General features: G+C 43.5%; 1 protein-coding gene across 1 annotated transcript in view; it reads left to right on the top strand.

Annotated features, from left to right (window-relative positions):
• nomo (nodal modulator) overlaps positions 1-25288 on the top strand; it is a 36227-nt gene extending 10939 nt beyond the window's left edge. The window contains 36 exon segments of the mRNA XM_042102650.1: positions 1-127; positions 481-611; positions 2079-2234; positions 2654-2732; positions 3650-3860; positions 5484-5623; positions 7835-7924; positions 8155-8200; positions 9267-9367; positions 9821-9927; positions 10115-10187; positions 11655-11807; positions 12530-12667; positions 13594-13683; positions 13853-13958; positions 14415-14565; positions 14898-15075; positions 15364-15505; positions 15980-16111; positions 16627-16763; positions 17077-17167; positions 17291-17354; positions 17762-17857; positions 18173-18373; positions 18605-18687; positions 18901-19060; positions 19433-19559; positions 19945-20058; positions 20994-21121; positions 21523-21664; positions 21976-22059; positions 22252-22362; positions 22679-22780; positions 23292-23411; positions 23595-23687; positions 24008-25288. The exon segment at positions 1-127 is cut by the window's left edge and continues 57 nt beyond it. Coding sequence (XP_041958584.1) covers positions 1-127; positions 481-611; positions 2079-2234; positions 2654-2732; positions 3650-3860; positions 5484-5623; positions 7835-7924; positions 8155-8200; positions 9267-9367; positions 9821-9927; positions 10115-10187; positions 11655-11807; positions 12530-12667; positions 13594-13683; positions 13853-13958; positions 14415-14565; positions 14898-15075; positions 15364-15505; positions 15980-16111; positions 16627-16763; positions 17077-17167; positions 17291-17354; positions 17762-17857; positions 18173-18373; positions 18605-18687; positions 18901-19060; positions 19433-19559; positions 19945-20058; positions 20994-21121; positions 21523-21664; positions 21976-22059; positions 22252-22362; positions 22679-22780; positions 23292-23411; positions 23595-23687; positions 24008-24139 — 4336 coding nt within the window. The 3' untranslated portion in view covers positions 24140-25288.
• The last annotated feature ends 125 nt before the right edge of the window (positions 25289-25413 follow it).

Here is a 25413-nt window from a genome sequence, read left to right as displayed (position 1 = left end):
CGCCATCCCCCAGAACGTGCTGGAGATTGTCTACGGCCAGACCATCTGCTGGATCGGCACCTTCTACTGCCCCCTGCTGCCCGCCATCAGCACCCTCAAGTACTTCATCGTCTTCTACATCAAGAAGGTATGAACCACACCAACCGTACAAAGCTCATATCACGTGATCATTTCACATGTGCGTATGAAGTCTTGTTTGTTGTATTATTCCATATGTAGAGTTCAGTGTTTTTGCAAGAAACCTCTGATGCTCGTGCATGGTTTTGGCTCTGTAAATGGGGGGGGGGGGTCATTGCCTTTCATGAAAGCAGACTGGATGTCTCTTTTCGTGCTGAATTTAAAAAAATAAGAAATTGAACTGATTGTGCTCCCTAAACATGACCCACATTTGAAGCCTGCATAATGTCCTGCACTTGATTGTAGCTCATATGTTGTCGTGTCACTAGATTTTGACTTTGTGTGTGTGTGTGTGTGTTGCAGGTGAGCCTGGTCAACAACTGTCGCCCCTCCACGCGTCCGTTCCGAGCCTCCAGCTCCAACTTCTTCTTCCTGGTGGTGCTGCTGATCGGCCTGGCCCTGGCCTGTATACCAGTGATGGTCAGCATGGCGCAGTAAGTCCACCGTCAACAAACTTGAGCAGGCCACTCAGCCTTATTTGGTAACATCCTGAAAAGAAAGAAAGAAAAATAAATCCAATGCCCCACCAACCAGTACAGTAATTATATAAACAAGTAAATGGTTACAATAAAATACACTAATGACTCTGTTGTCATTATAGAGAACTAATGGGTCTGGTGTGATGTGGTATGGTGCTCCAGTGCCTCAAGAAGTATGCTGTAGAAATCAACAAATGTCTATTTTAACCACACAGTGTATTTATTACCAGTAATCACTGAACACTCCATATTAGATCTGGTACTTGTTAGATCCAGACATTCCTATCTAGTCAGTAGCATGCAACAGAATTATTTATGCATCCTCCTTCTGAGCATATAATTCCCAGTAATGAGTAATGTAATGAGTAAAGGCTGGCCTGTTTGAAATTGGCTCATTTACCGTTAAAGTAATTCTGCTGTGAGGAAAAAAGCAATTCAATTCAAATTTATTCATCAAGCATCATTCAAGTCAATTCTGTTAAAGATTATTGTCTGGAAAAAAGAAAAAACAATTATCTACAGAGTTTGTAAGAGACAGAATACTATAAATCAAGTCAAGAGCTGTTTTATCTCTGGAGTCGAAGTGCAGGTGCACCGAAACAAAGGGCAGTCCAGAGAAAGAGGAAATCGCAAAATGTCACTAGCAGCAGAGCTAAAATAGGCCAGAGGCCAAACGGGGAAACAGTAGTTACTTGTCAGATCAAAGTTGAGTACACAAGTTGACTAAAATATAAAGTAATAGTAATATGATAACACGTGTGAAACAGGTTCTAGTCAAGGCACAATCATACTGTTCACAGTAATTGTCATATAATGGAAAGTTGAATGTTTCAATGTTTTTAGATAAAACCTAATGGGTGATGTATTTTGAAGTCAGAGAGTGTGTTTTCCTGCTTTGAAACATTCCACTGATGTGCGATAAGGTGACTGGGATCTCACCACCAGGGTTCAGTTGCTGTATGCATTCCCAATTACTCTTATCAAGGTTCAAGGTGAAAACTCACTCCCTATGAGTTGTGGAATGTGAGATATATTCTTGCTACACAGACAGCAGAGGAAAGATTACTATTGATTGATTACTGACCACTCAGCCCTCTCTGAACTGTGATATACTGTAGTAGGGCTTAGCCTCCCCACAGTAACTTTCCATAACTTTTTAACATGAATCGTAATATCGCTGATTAAAATAATGTTGTGCTCAATGATGGCCAAAGAACTGATTCCTTTACTTGCGAGTGGAATAAATATAAAAAATATAAATAAATAAAATAACACATCATCATGTAAGGGAGAGTGAACTCCTTATCCTTATATGTATATATCTTATATCTTGTATACTCCTTATATATATATATATATATATATATATATATATATATATATATATATATATATATATCTTGTTCACCTCCTCCCTTTCAGGATCCAAAGTTCCAAGGCCTGCGGACCGTTTATCAGCTTCACCACATCCTGGGCAGTGGTGCCAAAGACGGTAGAGACACTTCCTGGGGGCCTGAAGACCTTCCTCTACGCGCTGGCCTCCGAGCCCTTCGCCGTCTCTCTTTTTGTCGTCACATGGTAAGTGTCAGCTGTTTTTTTAATCTGTTTTACGCATCCCATCCATGCTTACTATTAGATACTTTCCCATCCATGCTTACTGTTGGATACTTTTAATATAAAATGACTTAAATTATACAGTCTGGCTAACAAACCATTTTCACTGAATTTGATACATTTTTCATCAGAAAAACTTTAAGTTGGAAGTTTTGGGGAGGTTTTGCTACCAGATAGATTTAGCTTTTTTTGTTGTTGCAAATGTAGCATCATTTACATAAAGTATAATGCATAATTTTAGTGTAACAAATTAAGTTACAAAAATACCTCTCTGAAAGTTTTTTTTTTCATGAAAGAGCATGAATCTCTGCTCTTTTGTGTCAGAAAGTGCTATGTCTCTGATTTCTTCAGCTGTGCTCACACGTTTCTCTGCTTCTTTGCAGCCTGGCCATGTTCTATGTCATCGCACTAGCTGGAGCTCATAAGAAGGTCATCAACCAGCTCAGGGAACAGCTTGCCATGGTAAGAGTACTTGGTATTTAATGCTTCTTTGCACCTCTGGTTGGATGTCAACTGCATTTCATTGGCTATGTACCTGTACTCTGCTAAATTACAGTAAAGTGAATCTAATCTAATCTAATCTAATCTAAGAGAGTTGTGGTTTTAGGCTGTAAGCAGTGCCATCTTTCAGTTGCTTCACTGACTTTGCGGACTTTTGAAGGAGGCTGGGCACTTTAGTCAGAACCAGTGGGGTTCACTGCATAGATTTTGCATGAGCTGACTGTCACAGCTGTAACAGTTACCATAACAGAAATAGAAAAATTATTTCAAAGCAACACAGTATAGCTTAAAACGACAGCATCAAACTCATTTTGAAGCTGCATTCACAGAGAATGGGGGTATATACTGTAACATTGCCAATGCACACCTGGAATGCCTGATATTGCTCTATGTAATTTTGTCGCAGGTTGGAGCATGACTATGGTTTTAGGCTATCTAAAATATCACATGCATTTGTGAAGACTTCTAAATTTAGTTTGAGCTTTCCAGCCCCTTCTCACACAAATAGAAATCTTCTGCAGCCTCCTACACGCAAATGCCCTGTGAGCTGTCACAAGGAGATATGCACATTTGGCCAACCCGGATGTCAGGCAAATTATAAATATTAGCAACGTAAATTGTGATTAAGGGCTTGGGTTTGGTGCGACAGCCATTAATTGGCCACCTAATAAAATGCCCACATTAATCTACTGTCACACCAAACCAAAGTCCCTCATGACATAAATACTTTATCTGTTTTACGCTGGTTTCCTTTCCTTTGGTTGTTATCACTGCCCACCTGTGCATGTCTCGCCATAGCTTATCAATTTTGATTATGTATATTATTACAGCAATGATCATAATCATATATATATTTTTTTTTTTTTTTGCGTGTTCAGGAGGGCCGGGACAAGCGCTTCCTGATCCAGAAGCTGTGCCAGGCCCAGAAGAGGGTGTCAGCCGCCCGCTCCTCAGCCGCCCGCTCCTCATCCTCACACTCCTCAGTCTCGCCCATGAGCCACGAACGCAGCCGCTACCACAGCACACCCAGCCGAGACGACTCCGCAGTGTTCTTGGTCCAGCCGGCGCCCGACTCGGCAACCCAGGTCTAAGCTTCGGTCTGTGTCAGACGGTCAACAACAGCCTGATGAACAAAGCTTTCCTTTAAAAAAGGAAAACAAAACCAGAAAGACTAAATAGAAAAAACGTTTATGAAACATTTTCCAGGGTATTATTTTGTTTTGTTTTGTTTTGTTTTGTTTTGTATTCTTTGTATTGTTTGTTATGAGGGTTTTTGGGAGCATTGACCCTTTATAGTTACCACTGAGACTTTTAATGTTGTCATCTCTGAGTCGATCATGCTCATATAGTGATTTACAAACATCGTACAAACATTGTGATCTTAGGAAACTTGTTTTATATGAATAGATATTGAATGCTCTGTTTCTTGGTGGTTTGGGATGTTTCTTTTTGCCTTCTAAGAAGGACCTCTGGAATTTGGTACTGTTAAAAGGAGACACCACTCAAAGAAAACAAAAATCGTTGGAAGTGCTTTCCTACAAAATGTGATGCATCGTGAAATGACCACTACAGTTTGGGACTGTTCATTTTATTCCACAGGTTTTTCTTTGTGTAACCATTCAACTAACCATTTACTGTGACCCACTTTGGTGCCTGTCATGAGGACACTAATGGTGATGTTTTTGTTACGTATCCATAATGAGGGCCTAACCTGGACTTGGATTTCAAATGCTGCCTGTACTATTGTGTTTTAATTGTTTCTCTTTCAGTATTAGGACTACAAAAGATATTTTATATTGTGCTGAGAATATTTATGACTTTTAAACATGTAATGTGAAAACTCTTTTTAGTAATAAAACATAACCTGAAATTCTTCACTGTGTTAGTATAATTCTTCAGCATATGGGTTATCAACATATTAAGGTGTATTTATTGTATTTTTTATTTCTTTTATATATCTTTTTGCTAAGGGTTTTGGTGTGACAAACAACAGTTGTTTTGAACCAAACTGCTTTGATGTGAAGTAGAGGTGAGTTAATTGTGAACTTTGAGCTGCAAATGAATGAATGAAAAACTGAACCGTCTACTTACTGCAGGGGCGCTAGTCCCCTCAGTCATTCTGTTGGCGTGAAGTAAGACTCCGTAAATGTCATTAAAGGAAGTGCTCAATTTCACAAATATCAACTTAAACGATACCAGAGAATGTCTAATAAGATGGGCTCTGACGATACATTGAGGCTGACCTGCGTTGTAACGTTACAAAGATCCTTGATTACTAATCTGTTCTGAAATGTAAGATTAAGGGTTCTAAACTCCTATTGAGTTCAATGTGGACAGAGTAACAGACTAAACTGAAGTGTTTGATTATTTAAGTAGGCTACTGATAAATATGTTTTACGAGTACATGACAATAAACTTGAACTTGAACTATTATTTAATGCCAGGGAAAACACCAAGGTTCATCGATAAGTGACATCCACTTTTCAACGAAATCCATATGCTGTACAAATCATTTTGAAAATGTTGCCCCTGCGCTGCTCTCAAGCAGGCTTTTATGTTGACAAATGTTAGATTTCCTGTAAAGCCGGATATTTGGGATATTCAATGTTGCTCTCGTTGCTTATTGTCGTTCGTTCAACTGATCCCGAGGCAGCGTGGTTGCCGGGTAGAGGTTTAGCTTGTCGGCCTCCTTTGGTTGGGGTGCAAAATAAGCAGCAATGGCAAAGTGTTTTATTTTGATGTTCATAATCTATTCACATTATGTGGCGTTAACGATTTCAGCAGATGACATCGTTGTGGCATGTGGGGGCTTTGTGAAGTCTGACGTAGAAATAAATTATTCTCTCATTGAGGTAAGTTACGTTACGTATCAAACAGGAAGCGTTTGTGGCTATTGGTAGCTCGCTAACTTGTCAGTTTGCAATTTAATCAAGTCATCATTTAGTTTTGTAACATGCATATTTGTTTGATTTTCTCGCCACCTTCCTTTTTTTAGTTTGTCATGGTAGTGATGTTAATGGTAGCTGGAGTTTCTGTCTTTATTTTCCTGAAAGGAGCCATATAACAGCTAACTGTTAGCCTTGACGCTATATTTAATCTAGCTTGCCTACTCACTAGCTAAATTAGCTAACGCTAATGCCAAATGTAGGATCAGTCATATAGCTTGGATTTCACTTGGTGTAGTGTGCCAGCAAGCAAATGTATGTTATGATTTAGCATAGCAAATCGTTTTGGTGCTAGACCCAAAATCATCCGGACATAATTTATGAATAATATTGCGTTTTGCAAGCTATTAAAGCTCCAACTAGTTTGTGGAAGCTCAACTCATGTCAGTGACAGTAGATAGGGCGGTTAAACTAGTAGCTGCTAACGTTATCGTTATCAGGTACCCTGCTCAGCTGGTGTAATCCTTCTCGTAAAACATTGTGAAATACGTACACATAATTTTATTAAAAAAACGAGCGCTGAAATACATTGCCATGTGGTCACCAAGGCATTTGATGTAGTCCCTGTTTAAAATTTAAATCCCCTCATGCTGAGTCGAGAGTAGACGGTTGCTTCTTCATAATAGGATTATTACAGAGAAAACCCACCCTCTGGAAATGAATGACAGCCAGTGCCTATAGCACGGGCATTAGGAAAGGCCAGTTTATGTGTCAGTATCTGCAGTTTAGTGGATTTACCAATTAAGCTTAACATCCTCGACCAAGATTCTGAAATGCAAATCGATATACAAGAGCAAAACGTGTGTCAACAGTTTACAGTTGCAGGATAATTGTAGTTTTGAGAAGATCATTTTAGGTCGCATACATAGCTGTCAACCCTCCCGTCTTTTTTCCCGCTGTCTTCCCGTTTTAATATTTTCCCGTAAATATCCATTATTTTAACAATCTCATAACATTAGCTCTACCATCGGACTTGTCAGTCTCTGTACTGTTGTCCTTTTGCTACACCCTTGCCTTTCCAACGAAACAGATGTTTTCAAAGCATCGTTTTGCTTGTTTGAAGGCGACAGTGAGACTATTTAAGATGACGGTGTGGTTGTCGTGAGAGCACGATTGAGTGGCACCTGCATAGTGTACGGCCGCACGCACTGTGTGTATCGGCCTACCAGTCTACTCAGCTACGAGTAGAGAAAGAATTCCCCCTGTTTGTATATTCACTCCAAGTTGGCCTACCAGTCTACTCAGCTACGAGTAGAGAAAGAATTCCCCCTGTTTGTATATTCACTCCAAGTTGGCCTACCATAACTTCCCAACTCTGCACTGTAGCCCATAAACTGCATGACAGGCTATTTATATTTTCTCTCTAAAATAACCAAATGCATTTGTTCAACTTTATGAAGAATTACGCACTAGGTTACTTGGAACGCACACATTTTGTTTGCGCAGGAGAAAGAATGACAGCGCACAGGGCCATCGATTAGGCTACAGAATTTTAGCCTTGCTAGGGCTGTATAAAGTTGGCCAAATTAATATAGGCTGTTGTTAGGCGTAAATAAAGTAGGCTACTTTGTTGTATTGTTTAGCTGACCAATGCACGAGCTTGCAATTATGAAACGGACTAATACTGCAGCCCTTCCAACGTTGGGGGACGAATGTTTTCCCGTATTCTGCGTGAGAAACCCGGGAAATCTCCCTTATTTTCAAAGCTCAATGTTGACAACTATGGTCGCATATAAGTACTTTTATCTAAATGAGTATGGGCATAACACATCTTTTATCTCCACTTACTGTACCTCATCTTAACTAGATCCTGACCACCATGACCAATACCAAAAGACTTCCTGCTGTGTCAGATATTTTAGGATCCCAAGGATGAATTAACATATTAGTTCTTCTTTCTGTATGTAAAGAATATAAAGAATATTAGTTCTTCATTGGTGTGTGAATGGGTGAATGTGAAGCATGATACTGTAAGGCGCCTTGGGTGCTCGCAGGAGTCAAAAAAATCGCTGTATAAATGCAGTCCATTTACCATTTTACCATTCTTCTTTCTGTATGTAAATAACATATCCTGAAATCTAGTGCAAATGTGATGTGTATTTGAACTGTTGTTTCCAGATTAAGTTGTACACCAAACAAGGATCTCTAAAGTACCAAACAGATTGTGCTCCAATCAATGGCTACTTCATGATACCCCTCTATGACAAGGTACACCTACATGAGTTTTGATTTGGATTTGCCAACGATACACACATACACATACACATACACATACACACTGTACTCACAAGTGTCAAAGGTGTTGATGTCATGGACGTGTGTGAACACTGTAATTTGGAGATTGCAATAAATAGAATGCCATTGTTGTTTAGGCTACAATTCAGTAAAGATGAATCACAAACTTGCCTTGTGTTCATAATTGAGATGTTTTATTATAGGGAGACTATGTGTTGAAAATTGAGCCACCGTTGGGTTGGAGCTTTGGTAAGTACTCATAATGTTGCCATGCTTACTCCATCAAACAGACACTTAATATTATTAATGTCACCTCAACTCAGTGATGTTGACACCCAGTGAATCTCTGAAACAGTCACTTTGCTTTCTTCTCTATTAGAAACTCTTCTCTATTAAAGCTTGAGTAACTGTCCTATCCATTTTGAATGTTAAGGTCAATACATCGATTTAACTCCTAGGCGAATCATCACCAAGGCACTGATGTCCTGCTTTGCATAGTCTAAAGACAGGAATGATTTACTAAGACCGCTTTAATGAGAATGAAGGAAAATCTTTTGGGAAAGTGTTAGGCCAGTCCAATAACTGCCATCTGTCAACAGTGATCAAGAGGATTTAGTGTAGTCTGCGTTGTAGTACTCATTTCCTATCATTTTAATTTCTTTGACATTTTTCTGTATATTTTCTGACTCACTTACACCAGTGTTTTTCAACCACTGTGCCGGGGCACACTAGTGTGCTGTGAGAGATCATCAGGTGTGCCGCAGAAAATTACCCAAATGTCACTCACTGGTCCAGAAAAGCAACTGTTGCATCAAAGAATTTATAACCACATGCTCTCATTGATTGTATGACTGCACTATTTGTGGTATGCAGGCATTGTTCAACGGTGGCCCCATATTCAGTATTCACAGAATCATCACATATACAGTTCATAAAAACAATTAAATTAGATTAGATAGTCACCTACAAATGAAACAGAGGGCGCTTGTTTTATTGAGCAGGTCTTGCATAGAAGCCATAATAAGGCCATATCTGTGTATTATTTGAAATTTTAGGCTATGGTATGTTTATTTTTACTTCACACAGGATGTTAGTGTGCCGTGGGACATTTTAAGTGTCAAAACTGTGCCGTGGCACAAAAAAGGTTGAAAAACACTGACTTACACATTCTCCTTGACTCCTTTCAGCGGTTGCTAACCTAATTGTTATAGGTTGCCGGGTGTCTTTCTTTGATCTTATGTCTCCATCTTGAGAACACCGGTGGAGGTAAAGGAGCGTGTAGAAGGTGAACGAGCTTCTGTGTCTGTGTCTCCAGAGCCGACCAGTGTGGACCTCCATGTGGACGGCGTGACGGACATCTGCACCAAAGAGCAGGACATCAACTTCATCTTCACCGGCTTCTCCGTCTCAGGAACGGTGAGGGGGCCACTCGTGTCACATTTACATTTAGTCCTTCAGCTGATGCTCTTATCCGAAGCGACTTACAAAAAAACAACAACAATCAAGATACAGTGCGACGAGGACATGTTAGTGCGGTTATAAGTACCACACGCATACACGTCATGACATTCTCTTGTCCTAGATAGTCATGTAGAAGTAGTGGTGCTGCTGGTGGTCTTGCGTCCCTGGTCACAGGAGACACCGATGAGGATGTATGGATGTCTCACAGCCGGGCTACACCGGATGCAAAATTGAAGCGCTCCGTTTTTTCAAATGTACCCACCGCTGTAACCTGTTCGTTTTCTGGTTACTGATGGTTTCTTGTCTTTGCACTCATTCTACCGAGTAATTCTTGTTAATTGGTCTGAGTAGAGCTGGATGCCCTTTCAGTGTGAGTACTGTTAACCCTTTGTTGTGTGTGTGCTGTAGGTCCTGAGTAAAGGCCAGCTGCTGGGTCCAGCTGGGGTGGAGGTGAGTCTGCAGAAGGAGGGAGCCGATGGCAGTCTGCAGACAGTGCTCACACAGCCTGGAGGAAAGTGAGTGCCCACCGCCATCCTGTTCATACTGACTGTGTGTGTGTGTGTCTGTATGTGTGCTTATTTTGTGTTGATGACTTTTATGAAAAAAGGAACGTGGGTGGAAAAGGAGATGTAAAGGTCTTAAAGGATGTCTAGCTTTATTTGTTTATTTCATTTAATATATTTGTTCATATTTGTCTGACAGGTACACATTCTTTAAAGTGCTACCTGGAAACTATGAGATCACTGCATCCCATGAGTCTTGGACTTTGGAACAGGTAGAATTATCCATCGCTTGACCCCTGCACAGAAATACAGCACCTTAACTAATTTACTAAACAATATATCCTATACTCACACCTCTACTCTAGGTTACAAAACCAAGTGCTATATACAGCGGGGAAAATAAGTATTGAACACGTCAACATTTTTTTCAGTAAGTATACTTCCAGTGAGGCTATTCGCATGAAATTTTCACCGGACATTAGTATTAACTTAGGTAATCCACACATATATAAAAATCCAAACATTAATGTCTAAAAGTAGAGTTTTAGAGTAAAAAAGTGGAATGGCACAGGGAAAAAGTATTGAACACGCGAAGAAAAAGCAGTACACAAAGGCAAGGAATGGCAAGGAACAAACTGGAATCTATAAGTAGTTAGAGAAATTATCCCTCCTATCAGTGCAAATTAATATAAGCTGGGTTAGTACATACTGGTGGGCTATAAAAAGTTTTTTTGTTACCAAGGTCACACAAAAAACATTTCATGATTGGTAAAAGCAAAGAGCTCTCCCAAGACCTTTGCAACCTTATTGTTGCAAAACATATCAATGGAACAGGTTACAGATGCACTTAAAAACTTCAGGATCATCCAGCAAGCAGTATTGGAGCCATTACCTGCAAGTGGAAGGAACATCACTGCATCATCAACTGGCCATGCACAGGATCTCCTCGCAATATTTCTGACCAGGAAGTCAGAAGGATAGTCAGAAGAGTAGCCCAAGAGCCAAGGACCACTTGGAGAAAGCTCCAGAAAGATTTGGAGGCAGCAGGTACAATTGGTACAGAAAAAATCATAGGTAATGCACTTCACCGCCATGGCCTCTATGCACGCTCATCCCGCATGACTCTATTGCTGAAGAAAAACATGTGAAAGCTCATTGAAAGTTTACTACACAACATTTGGACAATCCTATGAAATACTGAGAGAATGTATTCTGGTCAGGCGAGGGCAAAATTGAACTGTTTAAAAGAATGGGCCAAAATCACACCAGAATACTGTGACTGATTAGTTTTGTCATACAGGAAATGCCTTGAAGCTGTCATTACGAATAAAGGCTTTTCCTCAAAGTATTTAAGAAATTTCAGCAGGTGTGTTCAATACTTTTTTCCTGGGTCATTCCACTTTATTACACATAACTCTACCTATGGACTTTAACGTTTGGATTTTTTTTTTATATGGGTGGATTATCTGAGTTAATACTAATGTCTGGTGAAAATTTCATGCAAATAGCCTCATTGGAAATATACTTGAAAAAAATGTTGACGTGTCCAATACTTATTTTCCCCGCTGTATATATACATACACATACATACATACATACATACATACATACATACATATATATATATATATATATATATATATATATATATATATATAGTGCTAAATATTAATAAAGCTATGGTGAAAGTGTGTGTTCTCTAAAGAGATGTGTGTGTTGTTCTATTGGGTGTGCTGTAGAAGTCCACCTCAGTGCGAGTGTCCAACGCCAACGCTCCTGCTGCCGAGGCCTTGGTGGTGGTCGGCTACGACGTGTCGGGAGAGGTGCGCAGCGACGGCGAGCCCATGAAGGGGGTCTCCTTCCTGCTCTTCTCAGCCACCGTGAAGAAAGAGGTGAGGGGTGGCCAGGGGTCAAAGGTCAATTGTATTTGTTTCTTGTTGTGCAATCTTGCAAGATTGCCACTTCACTTGTGCTGTACAAATGTTAGTTAGGGCCTGGCTGGTAATCTGTGCATTAGTCTCATGTTGGAGAATGATTTTCAGAAACCATTGATTGAATTGTACTAACAAAAGAACATAAGCCAAAGGCTAATGAAGGTGGGGGACGATAGTGCACTTTGCTCCGGAGGATTAAAGCCATTGATCTCGGCGCTCTGGCCTTGGTGTGTTATGATAAGCAGAAAGGAATCCCAACACCTGCATGGCTTATTAATATTTACACTGCTACCGCGGTGACCAGTCGGAACCAGAGATGAGACACACTTATTCGTTTAGCAGACGCCTTTATCCAAAGGCCATTGTCCCCGGAGCGACTCGGGATTAAGTGCCTTGCTCAAGGGCACAAAACTGCATGCTAGCCCAGCTCCTTAGCCACTCGGTACCACCGCACCAGACTACACTGCTTGTTTCTTTTTCAAAGTGCTCCTTTCCATGTCCCTAGTCTATAGTATCCTACAAGGAAATAGTTTCCCACATGATTTTAATGTCATGATGAGTGGGATTTGTTTGTTAATTGATGTGGTCTTTTTGTTTGTTTTGTGATGTGGTTGTTTTTTGTTTTTTTGTTTGTTTGTTTGTATTTGTAACGTGACTGCCCCCTGCTCCCCTCCTGGCAGGACGTGAGTGGCTGCAGCATGGCTCCGGTGAACGGCGTGATGCTGGACGACGACGCACTGGCCTTCCTGTGCAGCGCTCAGTCGGGGGAGGACGGAGCCTTCAGCTTCCCCTCGCTGGGCAGCGGTGCCTACATCCTGGTGAGCCCAACAGCCTGCCTCATACACCTAGAGGAGAAATAGAGAAGTGTCAAGCAAGCAGGGCCTACACCCTGGTGAGATGGGGGCAGCCGTGGCCCACTGGTTAGCGCTTCGGACTCGTAACCGGAGGGTTGCCTGTTCGAACCCCGACCAGTAGGCACGGCTGAAATGCCCTTGAGCAAGGCACCTAACCCTTCACTGCTCCCCGAGCGCCGCTGTTGTTGCAGGCAGCTCACTGCGCCGGGATTAGTGTGTGCTTCACCTCACTGTGTGTTAACTGTGTGCTGAGTGTGTTTCACTAATTCATGGATTGGGATAAATGCAGGGACCAAATTTCCCTCACAGGATCAAAAAAGTATATATACTTATACTTGTACTACATGGCCACTATTGGGAAAACAAACACCTACATGAGCAACACAAGGTGGTGGTGTCCAGGAGAAATTGGTTTGTGTAGACGTTAAACATATTGGAACTCTGCAAAACAGCTACATGAGCAACACAAGGTGGTGGTGTCCAGGAGAAATTGGTTTGTTTAGACGCTAAACATTTTGGAACTCTGCAAAACAGCTATATGAGCAACACATGGTGGTGGTGTCCAGGAGAAATTGGTTTGTTTAGACGCTAAACATATTGGAACTCTGCAAAACAGCTATATGAGCAACACATGGTGGTGGTGTCCAGGAGAAATTGGTTTGTTTAGACGCTAAACATATTGGAACTCTGCAAAACAGCTGTATGAAAAATGGAACACCTCTAGTAAGACATGAGCGTGTAAATGGCTCAGATGTTCTAAGTGGGGAGCCTTTTCATGCATGTGTTAGAAAGATGGGTACTGACATATAGTAGAGATGAATCTGTGTACCAGTGAAAGTGACTCCCTGCGCTTGGGAGATGAAGGCTGATGTGGTCCTGGTGTGTTGCAGGTGCCCTACTACAGGGGCGAGAGAATCACGTTCGATGTGGCCCCGTCCAGGATGGACTTCAGGGTTGAGCACAACAGTCTGAAACTGGAGGTGAGGGCCACTCTGTTTGATATTTGGTTTCAAGTTAGACCACACCAAAACGGGATTGCATTAAATAATTTTTGTAGGCTGTAGTTTTTTATATGAACATTTAAAATGACATTTTTTTCGCACATTTAGAGTTGCAATGCCTTACCTTCGTCTCGATTTCTTTCTCCAGCCGATCTTCCGGGTCATGGGCTTCTCGGTGACGGGCCGCGTGCTGAACAGCCAGGAGGGCGAGGGCGTGCCCGACGCCACCGTCACCCTTAACAACCAGATCAAAGGTGAGTCGGGGGATGTGGTGAACGTCGTTTTGGTTTTGGATGTTTGCATCACGTGTTTGAATCATCTGTGGCTACAGGAACAAGGCAACATACGCCTTTTCTAATGTGCTAGTTTTAGATAAGGAACACTCGGGCTTCACCAGATGCACAATTGAAGCGCTCCGTTCACGAAGCATAAAAATAGTTTTAGAAGATTGGTCGACCAGTGTGGCCAGTTCCATTGGTTATAGAGAAGCTAATTGTTGCAGCATACAGAGCGCTCCAATACCGCACCTGCGTGGCCCGGCTGTTGTTGTTGATGGGGACTATAACTCTTTTTTTAGATAATGCTTTGCAGCTCCCCATCCCTGTCATATAAAGATGAAGATGTGATTCTGAGAAGGTGTCAATAACATCTGATGTATTGCTGAGGTGAGCAGCCCCATAAAGTTGTTTTTTTTTGTCCTCCCTCTACAGTGTTGACCAAAGACGACGGTTCGTTCAGACTGGAGAACATGACCACGGGGACCTACACCATCCGCACACAGAAGGACCTCATGTTCTTTGAGCCGATCACGGTGAAGATCGCCCCCAACACACCCCAGCTCCCCGACATCATCACTGCAGGGTGAGTGGTGAGACCTCTGCCTCAGAACATCATGAACTCTTCTGTGGAGATCTGTTAATTCTAACATTTGAGGCATTTCGGCATTTAGTAGATATATCACACGTACTATATGTGCCTAATACCTGATGCGCAAATTAGATGGTGCATTTTCATCTGCCCAAGTTTGTTAATATGCCACAATCTATTCATTTATCACATATTATTGAACTTATTCAGTTTTATAGTTGTCTGCATCTTAATGGGGCCATTACATTGATATATATTTTACTTATACACTATATGCATGTATTTCGCACATACAAATATCTATGTGTGTGTGTTACTCCCTCCAGTTTTAGTGTGTGTGGGCGCATTGCTGTCTCTCGCCTCCCCGAGGGCATGAAGCAGCAAGGTCGCTACAAGGTCACCCTCACCCCCAGCGGTCAAGACAAGGCTGCCGCCCGCACTACCGAGAGTGACCACATGGGGGCGTTCTGCTTCCAGGCCAGACCAGGAGACTACAGTATACAGGTAGGACCCCACAACACACAGGCTGCTGTGCCTACATGACTGACATCTCTCTTTTTTTTTTTTAAAAGGGTGAATATTACTGATAAGAGTAAGATTGACAAATGCACAAAATTTAACGCAGTACAACGGTTGTGTATGATCATCGATTATTTGCCCCGCACATACATATACTGGTAGCCCCAAAGTAAGCTTTGCTGATTGTGTGTGCGTGCGTGTGTGTGTGTGTGTGTGTGTGTGTGTGTGTGTTCGTGTGTGTGTGTGTGTCTGTGCTTGCTCCTCCCTGCTCAGGTGACTCTCCCCGATGCGGAGGTGAGGGCTGGACTGGCCCTGCTGCCCGCGGCGCTGGACATCTCCCTGGTGGACCGGCCGCTCAACGACCTGCTCTTCACCCAGTTCATGGCCACTGTGACCGGCAAAGTGTCCTGCCTAGGCAAGAGCCCCCCGCTCACCCAACACTTGTGCACCTGATGAGGACGATGTGGTCACTCAGTACCAGCTCTTGGTAGTTGAGGGGTCAGGAAGAACATAAACAAGCGAAGGAACAGGAACAGTTACTGTAAATGACAGCAGCCTGTAATATCCCAGCTGTGTTCCCATCTGTGTTCATTCCCTGTGTGTGTGTGTGTGTGTGTGTGTGTGTGTGTGTGTGTGTGTGGGCTGGCCAGGACACTCATAAAGCTAATAGAGTTGTGCCTCCACTCCATTAGGACCATGTCGTAAATTTAGTCTGATGGATATAAGTGTGTGTGACTATCTGTCTGTGTGTGTATGAGTCTGTCTATCTGAGTTTGTGTGTGAGATGCTCTAGCTGTTTGTGTGTGTGATGGTCTGTGCGTGTGTGTGTGATGGTCTGTGTGTGTGTGTTTTTATAACGGTCTGTCCGTCTGGGCCTGCTCTACTGCAGTGGCGTGTGATGACCTGACGGTGACCCTGCAGCCCATCAGCAGGCAGGGCGAGAAGCGCGTCGTGCAGCTGTCCGGCAGCAGCGAGACGCTCACCTTCTCCTTCGACGACGTCCTCCCCGGAAAATACAAAGGTAAGGGAGCTGTGGATGGTCTGATGAATTTGGACTGTAATGTTGTACTTTTCATTATCGGGGTTCCTGGAGTCGATGTCAAAACCGAATCAGAGTAAGATGTTTTTGCTGGCGTTGTACGCTGGGTTGAAAATAAAATATTGCATTGATAGTAGCTGGACCCCATAAACTGTAAGGACATGTCAATTAAAATAACACACTCAAATGAAATGCAAAATGACTAAATCCACAAAATGACTAAGACTGTGCAAAGCTGGCTCACAAATCAATAGTGTTAGACGAATCAATGTTTTTGCCTGAGTGTTGGTGTGATGTCCTGTCTCGTAGCAAGTTAGCATAGTGTTCTAAAGCAAAGTTAGACAGAAGTGTGTGTGTGTGTGAGTTGTGACTGAGTGTGACCGTGGTGGAAGTGTGTGTTTGCGTGTGTGTGTGCGTCATGACTGAGTGTGACCGCGGTGGAAGTGTGTGTTTGCATCGTGTCTGAGTGTGACCGCGGTGCTCTCGTCCTGTCGTAGCGAGCGTGTCCCAGGAGGAGTGGTGCTGGAAGAACAAGTCTCTGGAGGTGGAGGTGCTGGACGCCGACGTCATGGGCGTGGAGTTCAAACAGAACGGCTACATCCTGCGTTGCTCCCTCTCCCACGCCATCACGCTGGTAAGGGTCAGACCGGAGCCGCCCACCCAACCAACCCCCCCCCCCCCCCCCCCCGAGAGCCTCCGATGGGGTCAACAGAGCGAGCACGTCCGTCCGAGCAGTCTGAACTCGCCATCAGCAAGTGTCCATTTAGAGCCTTTTTAATTTAGGACTGTTTGTCGGACGGCTTCTGCTCTTTTAGTTTTCCCCTTGCCTGTTAAGATGAGCTTGTGAGCTTATAAGGGCTTTGGGCTTTTTACTGCTGTGTAAAGCTTTCCCATGATGCAGTTGGTCCGTTTGCTAAGTTGTGTACCCTACCCTTTTGATTCTACAGGAGTTTTTCCAAGATGTCACCGACAAGCCTGAGAATGTTGGTGTTTACAATCTCTCCAAGGGCATCAACCGCTTTTGCCTTTCCAAACCAGGTGCAGAAATATGAAAATATAACTAAACTTTTTATATTTATGTAAATATTTGGTTTGTAGTCTTCTGTTCTAACCAGAAGCACCCTCCTTTGTAACCAATCATATTGTGTCTCATCTCTGCAGGTGTCTATAAAGTGACCCCTCGCTCCTGTCACCAGTTTGAGCAGGACTATTACACCTATGACACGTACGTATGACTCACTTCCTTATAACATTTGTGTTGCCACCGCAGCCATGTTTTGTAACAGGACACGGTGATCGCTGATCTTGCCCACTACAACATGAGGAAATGTTTAAACAAGTCTAGTTCAGATCTTGCTTAAGACTCGCATGTGTCTTCACTTGAAGAAAAACCATCTCGATGTTGCAAGCCCTACAGTGGATGTTGAACAGCTGAAACCTACTTTTGATTGAGCTGATTACCCTTGTGTCCATTAAGCCTGAGATCCCTGAAAAACTGACCTATATTATTCTTGGAAAAACGATGGTTACGTATGTAACTGCGGTTCAGTGAGTTTCGAATGGCCAGTAGATCAGTGGAAAAGAATTAGAACTGACATGTATTGTTCTTGGTCATGTGCCTCCGCGTCACAGGTCTGCTCCCAGCATTCTGACCCTCACAGCCATCCGCCATCACATGACCGGCCTCATCACCACAGACAAAATGCTGGACGTGACGGTCACCCTCAAGTGAGTCGCCTAGGAAACCCTTAAATTATCGATCAAATTAGGATTGAAAAGTGCTCGTGCGTGACTACGTGGATGCTCACAACTTGACACCTGTGGCACCTGTCAACTTTGCCGCATTCTATTTTAATTTCTAGCACTGTTTTCACACGGCGTTTGATTATTTTTTGAGTTTTTGACGTGCTTATCACTTCCGACAAATTCCACCATGTTTGTCTCCAGAAATTATATGTGGAGGAAGTAGTCCATTATAGACTGAGCGTCTGTGTGTGTGTGTGTGTGTGTGTGTGTGTGTGTGTGTGTGTGTGTGTGTGTCAGGTCGTCCATCGAGAGCGAGCCGGCCCTGGTGCTTGGCCCCCTGCGCTCCCAGGAGGAGCAGCGTCAGGAGCAGCAGCTGCAGGAGATCGCTCTGAGGCGGCAGGAGCGCGAGCGTCGCGGTGAGGACGAGAGCCCCGCCATGCAGGAGAAGGCCGACGAGCTCACCGGACCCTTCCACTACGAGTTCTCCTACTGGGCCAGGTAACGCCACCGGACCCTGAATCTGAACATTAACCCATCATAAACCATTCCAAGTTAAGAAAGTGGACTCCAACCAGACTCTAGAAAGAGACGCGGTGCTGTCTGCATGGGTGTTCAAAGCCGAGTGTAACATGGCTATACTATTTATGGGGGTTAGACTATTGGTGTTTTAGGTGTAGTGTCATGATCGTCCAGCTCACTGTGACGGCGCTGTCCCATGTTGTCCTGCAGATCTGGAGAGAAGATCACAGTGACCCCGTCATCCACAGAGCTTCTCTTCTACCCACCGGAAGTGGAGGCCACCATCACTGGGGGTACGTCGCCTCATGAACGCCAGAGTGGACTATGTACCGGACTATGCACCTGACCCGACTATGTACCGGACTATGCACCTGACCCGACTATGCACCTGACCCGACTATGTACTTTGTTATTTGTGTGACTTATTTCAGTCGGGCCTTTAAAAAAAGTCTGTGTTTTTTTTTTGTTTTTTTTGTTTTTTTTTTTTCTTTCCCTCATCTCCACAGAGTCGTGTCCAGGCAGGACGGTGAACATCGTGGGCCGGGCCGGTCTCTTCATGGACGGCCGCGTGTCTCCGGAGCTGCAGGGCGTGGAGATCTCCATCAGCAAGAAGGGAGTAGCCGAGCCTGTCGTCACGGTGCTCACCGACGACAACGGGGCCTACAGGTCAGTTACAGCACTCACCTGCTGATATGATGATGCCACTTTTTTATATACAACATTTTACAGAAAAAAAAGTGCTTAAATATTTATGTAAGTAAGACCACTCCTGACAATTGTAATATTTATGAAAGTAAGACCTCTCCTGACAATTGTAACCCCTAAGCCAGCACAACTGGGCAACTCCACCAGTTCTATGTAGAAGTAAAAGTTACACTCTCAAGATTCCGATTATAGCGTGCCTAAATGAAATGCACAGTAGCTCTCATCATTGAGCTTAAAGTCACTATAACGTCTGTATCTATGACGGTCTAATGAGCCATGCACACCCTGCTCACTTGTCTGTCTGTCTTTTTCTCCTACGACTGCTCTGTCCAGTGTGGGCCCGCTGCACAGTGACCAGGAGTATGACATCAGCGCCAGTAAGGAGGGCTTCGTCCTGACCCCGGTGGAGGGCGCCGCGGGAGACTTCAAGGCCTTCGCCCTGGCAGGGGTCACCTTTGAGGTACCTCACATTCACACCAGCAGCAAATGCCTCATGGTGTTGACCAAGTGTATATTTACACACATCACTTTCCTCTGTGTGTCCAAGCAATGCAGTTAAGGCTGCTATGGTAGATTTACTTATTCATTTCCTGAGGTGTACATTCTTTTTTTAATGTTGCAGAAGATATTGAAGATTCTGTTGAAATTAATTAGGAGAGATTTTATTTGTCATGCATATACATAGACTACCGTCTCGGAATGCATTGCGTCTTAAAACCTTTAATCATCTTCAAAGCAGACAGATTTCAGAACAGAAGATTGTGACTCTCGGCAGTAATTAGCTGCTCTTTACGTCCTTGTGAGGTGAACTCACTCGTTTCACTGTCCCTTGTGGTCGTGTGCAGATCAAGTCGGAGGAAGGTCTGCCCCTCCCTGGAGTCCTGCTCTCGCTCAGCGGCGGAAACTTCCGCTCCAACCTCCTCACACAGGAATCGGGCCTCCTCACCTTCAACAACCTGGTAACAACACTCACCATCTCTTCTTTCTAATTTTTATATATTTTGTTTTTTTTGGGGGGGGAGGGGGGCTTTTTATGCCTTTTAATCGGACAGGGGCGCGTTTCCCAAAACCATAGTTGCTAACCTGTTAGCAACTTTGTTTGTTTGGCTTTGGGAACTTGGTACTATGGTTTTGGGAAGCGCGCCCCAGGACGGTAGAGAGAGCGATGGGAAGCGAGTGGGTGTGCGATGGGGTGAGACCTGGAAATGACCCATGTGGTCATGTGGTAGCGGCGCTGATACCAGTTGTGTCCCCCTCTGTGTCTGACATGAGCAACAGTAGTCATCACTCAGTGCTTTGTTGCGTGTGTGTGTGTGTGTGTGTTGTGAATTGAGTATTGCCTACATGCCACGCACTTCCTGGAAGGCTTTTCAGCCAACATTTCCGATTGACCATCACCTGCATTGTTTTAGCGCACCTGATTACATGTGCCCGGCTGGGTGTTACACCCAGTGAATGAGCACGTCATAATGCTGAAGGATCTATGCGTGTGTGTCGAAATTGAATAAAGAGTTGCACTGTTGGGCATAAACAAGATGTTTAGTGACTGAGTGAACATGAAAGGAGCAGAATATAACTGAAGATGCCTTTGCTGACTCTCCATCTGGAAATAAATGTGCTGGCTGAAACAGCCCTCTGTGGCATATAGTCCATTGAATTGAGTATGTATGCACTGGAATAGAAGCTATTTTGTGAAAATGTGTTGGTGTTTGATGGACTACATAGGTAATAGATAGTATAGCTTCCAAATCAATCTTATGTAGTCCTGAATGAGGTCCATTGACCTTTTTAATTTATACCTACTTGTTTCTCTTTCTCGAGAGAGATTTTCTTACATCCTTGTCCCATATCCCCACTTACATCCTTGTCCCATATCCCCTCGTCTTTGTTCCAGAGCCCAGGTCAGTACTACTTCAAGCCCATGATGAAGGAGTTCCGCTTTGAGCCCGCCTCCCAGATGATCACCATCGAGGAGGGACAGAACCTCCAGATCACCATCACCGGCTTCAAGACGGCCTACAGGTAAGAGCCCTCTCACGCTACTGACTGTCAGACAAGAATGTAGGAGAACGCTGGCCAGTAACAGGCTGTCGAGGACTTTTAAGTTGGAAAATGACTTTGCAGGTAGACAAATAATTCATTGACATTATTTTAAGTGATGTTTCCATGTAAACAATCAGTTAGTTAAACTTTACTGGGGTTCGTTTCCCAAAACCAAAGTTGGTTGGCAATGGGAAATTGCATTGCAACCAACAAAGTTGCTAACTTAGTTAACAACTATGGTTTTGGGAAACGCGCCCCTAAACAATAAGTACACTTTCAACTAAGTACTCTTTGACTTTCTCATACAGCATGCTCTATCCACATGAGCGACTGTTTTGATCCTTCATCAACCCTCACCTTTAACCTTTGACCCTTTGTAGCTGCTATGGCTCGGTTCAGTCCCTGAGCGGCGACGCGGAGCCGGGCGTGGCTGTGGAGGCGGTGGGCCAGGCCGAGTGCAGCCTCTACAGCGAGGACACGGTCACCGACGACGACGGACGCTTCAGACTGCGCGGCCTGCTGGTGAGTAGCACCCCTGCTAAAGAAGGAGAAAGAGAAACAGCTGATCAGTTATACTCTTATATCTCACAGCAACACGGAGCAGTTGAGCAGCCAGCAGTCAGTCACGTTAGTGCAGACTGGTGTGTTTTGCTGTCACACTGCTTGTGCAATTTCGCCTTCTCCTGCCCACAGCACATTTTGTTTTGGCAGAAACGGTATATCATTTTGCTAGTAATAGTCAGTGTATCATTTTGTTATATCAGCAATAGTATATCATTTTGCTGTCCAGTCTGACTATTTGATGATGTATGGTGCCTGATGCTTGTCTGCAGCCTGGATGCAGGTACCTGATCCGGCTCCGGGCCGAGGGCAACGAGCACATCGAGCGAGCTCTTCCCCAGCACCGATCCATCGAGGTGAGCACCAAGAGTCATCATGGGATCGATCGCTCTGGACAAACTGCTATGGAGGAACATGTGTTCATCCTCATGTGTCATGAGTCCCTCCATACCCCATGCAATTTCATTCCAGTGATTTAAACATGTTCTTCTCTTTTGTTTTGTGGTGTAATTTTTGTTTTGTGTTGTGTTGTTGTCGGATGACTGTAGGTTGCCAGCAATGACGTCGAGGGCGTCCACATCATTGCGTTCCGACAGATCAACCAGTTTGACCTCAGCGGTAACATCATCACCCCTCCTGAACACCTGGCCTCTCTCTGGGTAAGTGCAGTCCCCTACAAGCACCGCGTGGTTCTGTGGCTTTGCAAGTGGTACTTGCAACGTATGACGTAACATTGTTACCAGTAATCATATACTTTATACTCTGTTGTACTCCACTTTGTACTTTGTTTTAAACACCTGACGTATTTGTCTTGATTTGTTACTACTGAATGTATGTGAGTAGACATCTTGTAGCCAATAACATGAAGCCTTTAAAAGAGTATATTTGTTTGGATTGTCATATCTGACACAAAGCCTTTAAAAGAGCATATTTGTGTTTGGATTGTCATATCTGTCTTTGTCTTTCATCTGTCAGGTGAAGCTGTATAAGAATGACAATCTGGACAACCCCGTCCAGAGCGTGTCGCTTGGACAGTCCTTCTTCTTCCACTTCACTCCGCTAAAGAGGGACGGAGAGGTATGGCCTTCATTTAACGAGTGTTTGATTTGGTTGGACATTCCATTTTTGAGCTTAATGGCTTTTTTTTAATGGAAATTTAGTTGGACTGTAATTGTATCGCTCTGAAGAGTCTGTTTTTTTCCCCGTCAAAAGATATTTTTTAGATTTAAAAAAATAAAAATTTGTATTATCCCTGCGGCCCTCAAACGATTGTATGTGTTTGGTACTGTTTGCTGCTGTGAACCCCCTATCTAGTGTCAGAGGTCATGTTGTTGCCCCTGCTCTAAACACTGTGAACCCCATATCTAGTGTCAGAGGTCATGTTGTTGCCCTTGCTCTAACACTGTGAACCCCATATCTAGTGTCAGAGGTCATGTTGTTGCCCCTGCGAACCCCATATCTAGTGTCAGAGGTCATGTTGTTGCCCCTGCTCTAACACTTTCCATGTGAACCCCATATCTAGTGTCAGAGGTCATGTTGTTGCCCCTGCTCTAACACTGTCGCTGCCTGTTGTTCCTGGTCTCTGCAGAGCTACGTGTTGATGCTGGACACCAGTCTGTCCCGCTCCCAGTTTGACTACACCCTCCCCCAGGTGTCCTTCACCTCCACCGGCTACCACAAGCACGTCACCCTCAACTTCAAACCCACGGTGAGCCCCACAACAAGGCCATCTTGCTCCCCTGCCCCCTTTTATTACAATACCTTATCTATAGGAATATCTTGACCATCAGGTAGTGTGTGCGACGTGCGTGCGTGCACTTATGTATGAGTGTTTTAATGATCATGTTGGAAATGGAGTTGTTAAACTCTGTTGTTGTTTTTCGTCTTTCAGAGGAAAGTCCCTGACCAGGATGTGGCTCAGGGATCCTACATTGCCCTTCCTCTGACGTTATTAATCCTGCTAGCAGCATACAACCATGAGAAGGTATTCTTCCAGTCCTTTTACATCTCATTTGTATTTATTCATTTTTGGGAAATTACACATCTGTTTGATATCATTATAAAAGTGGTGCCTCTGTTTGGTCCTGGGTTATAAGATCTCTGGGAAAATAAGTCAAATATAATGATTTTTAAAATTATTATTATTAAATTAAGTGAAATCAAAGGGAATCAAAGCTGATGTTGGTTAGCATTTCTATTTCAAAATGAATTCTTAAAGTAAAAAAAAGGTTTGAGGGTAAACCTTGACTTCCACAAGGGAGCGTAAGCTGACGCTGTTGTGCCTTCCTCTCTGTCCTCTTCCAGGTGATCCCTCTGCTGCTGCTGCTGGCAAACCGTGTCCAGGGCGTGCGCTCCCTGAGCCAGACCAGCGGGGACAACCTGGCCATAGACGAGGCCAAACGCCAAGCCAAGAGGCCCAAGACCCGCCGCACGTAAACATCACAGCCCTCCAACCATATACCACCACTACCGCCACCCGCAACTGCCCAGAGACCCACAGCCCTCCCCCGCCAGCTTCACCAGCCCGCAGGCTGACCACAAGGACCCTCTTTCAGTCTCTAAAACCCTTCTATTGACCACCCACATGAAAGAGCCAAAGAAGGTGAAGACTGGTGTGTGTGTGTGTGTGTGTGTGTGTGTGTGTGTGTGTGTGTGTGTGTGTGTGTGTGTGTGTGTGTTTGTGTCCATGCGTGTGAATTCGCTGCTCTCGAGGTCAAGTGTGTTTTTCTAAGATGCTTCTTTTTTTTTTTTTTTCAAACAAAACACCAAGTACATGAATTGAAATATAGACACTCTGGACAGTAGATTGCCATCAGCAAAGACTGAAATCCACTCTCGGGTCTCTGGGGAACATGCTCACTGTCCATAACATGGTCTTCATACATCCAACGGTTATTCACAGATGGCCTGTTGTGACCTGCATCTTGTGGTTTTGCCAATGGCTCGCCATTCACACTGTTTATTTTTTTAAGCCTAGTGGAAGTCGACCTGGGGGTCTATATATATATATATATATATATATATGGTTCCTGATATTGTGGCAGGTGGTATAATGTGAACGTGTGAGTGTGTGTACGTGTGTGCTTGTCTGAATTTCCATGCATGGCTGTGCAAGTGTTGCTCAGGAAGAATTTGTGATGAAAACTAAGATCACAAATATAGGTCCACTTGAACACTCTAGACATAGCTGTGGTCAAACAGTGTAGTGATGGATCGATCAATTGAGTAATTTATTAATTTATTAATCCCTCTTTTTAGGACGTAAACTATAAGCACTGATGAAATGAATCAAGTTTTTGGTCTAATTAATGGTTCCCATTACCCGATATCATTAACTTAAATGCTCTACATTCACTCGCAAATTCACGGGAAACACACAGGAATTTATGTAAATTGGTTGTCTTTTTTCTTTCTTTCTTTTTTATAATACTAATGAAGCTAAAAGCTGCTTCCACAGGCAGTTTAACTCCTATCGATTTGGTTGTTTATTTCTTCCAAAGCTTTAAAGCACCCAGGCTGAACAGTGTGATTAGCAGTGAACGAGTTTTGATAAAGGTGAATAAAAGACTTTTGGGAGAACTGAAACACTGTTGTAGTGCATGAGGTGGTTACATATGGTAATTTACTGTAGATTAGATTAGATTCGATTCAACTTTGTCATTGTGCAGAGTACAAGTACAAATAGAATTTGTAGTCTAGTCCCACAGATT

The sequence above is a fragment of the Alosa sapidissima genome, chromosome 9 (assembly GCF_018492685.1).
Source record: "Alosa sapidissima isolate fAloSap1 chromosome 9, fAloSap1.pri, whole genome shotgun sequence".
NCBI lineage: Eukaryota > Metazoa > Chordata > Actinopteri > Clupeiformes > Clupeidae > Alosa > Alosa sapidissima.
Note: the sequence above shows the minus strand (reverse complement) of the source record. Positions and strands in the feature narration are given on the sequence as shown.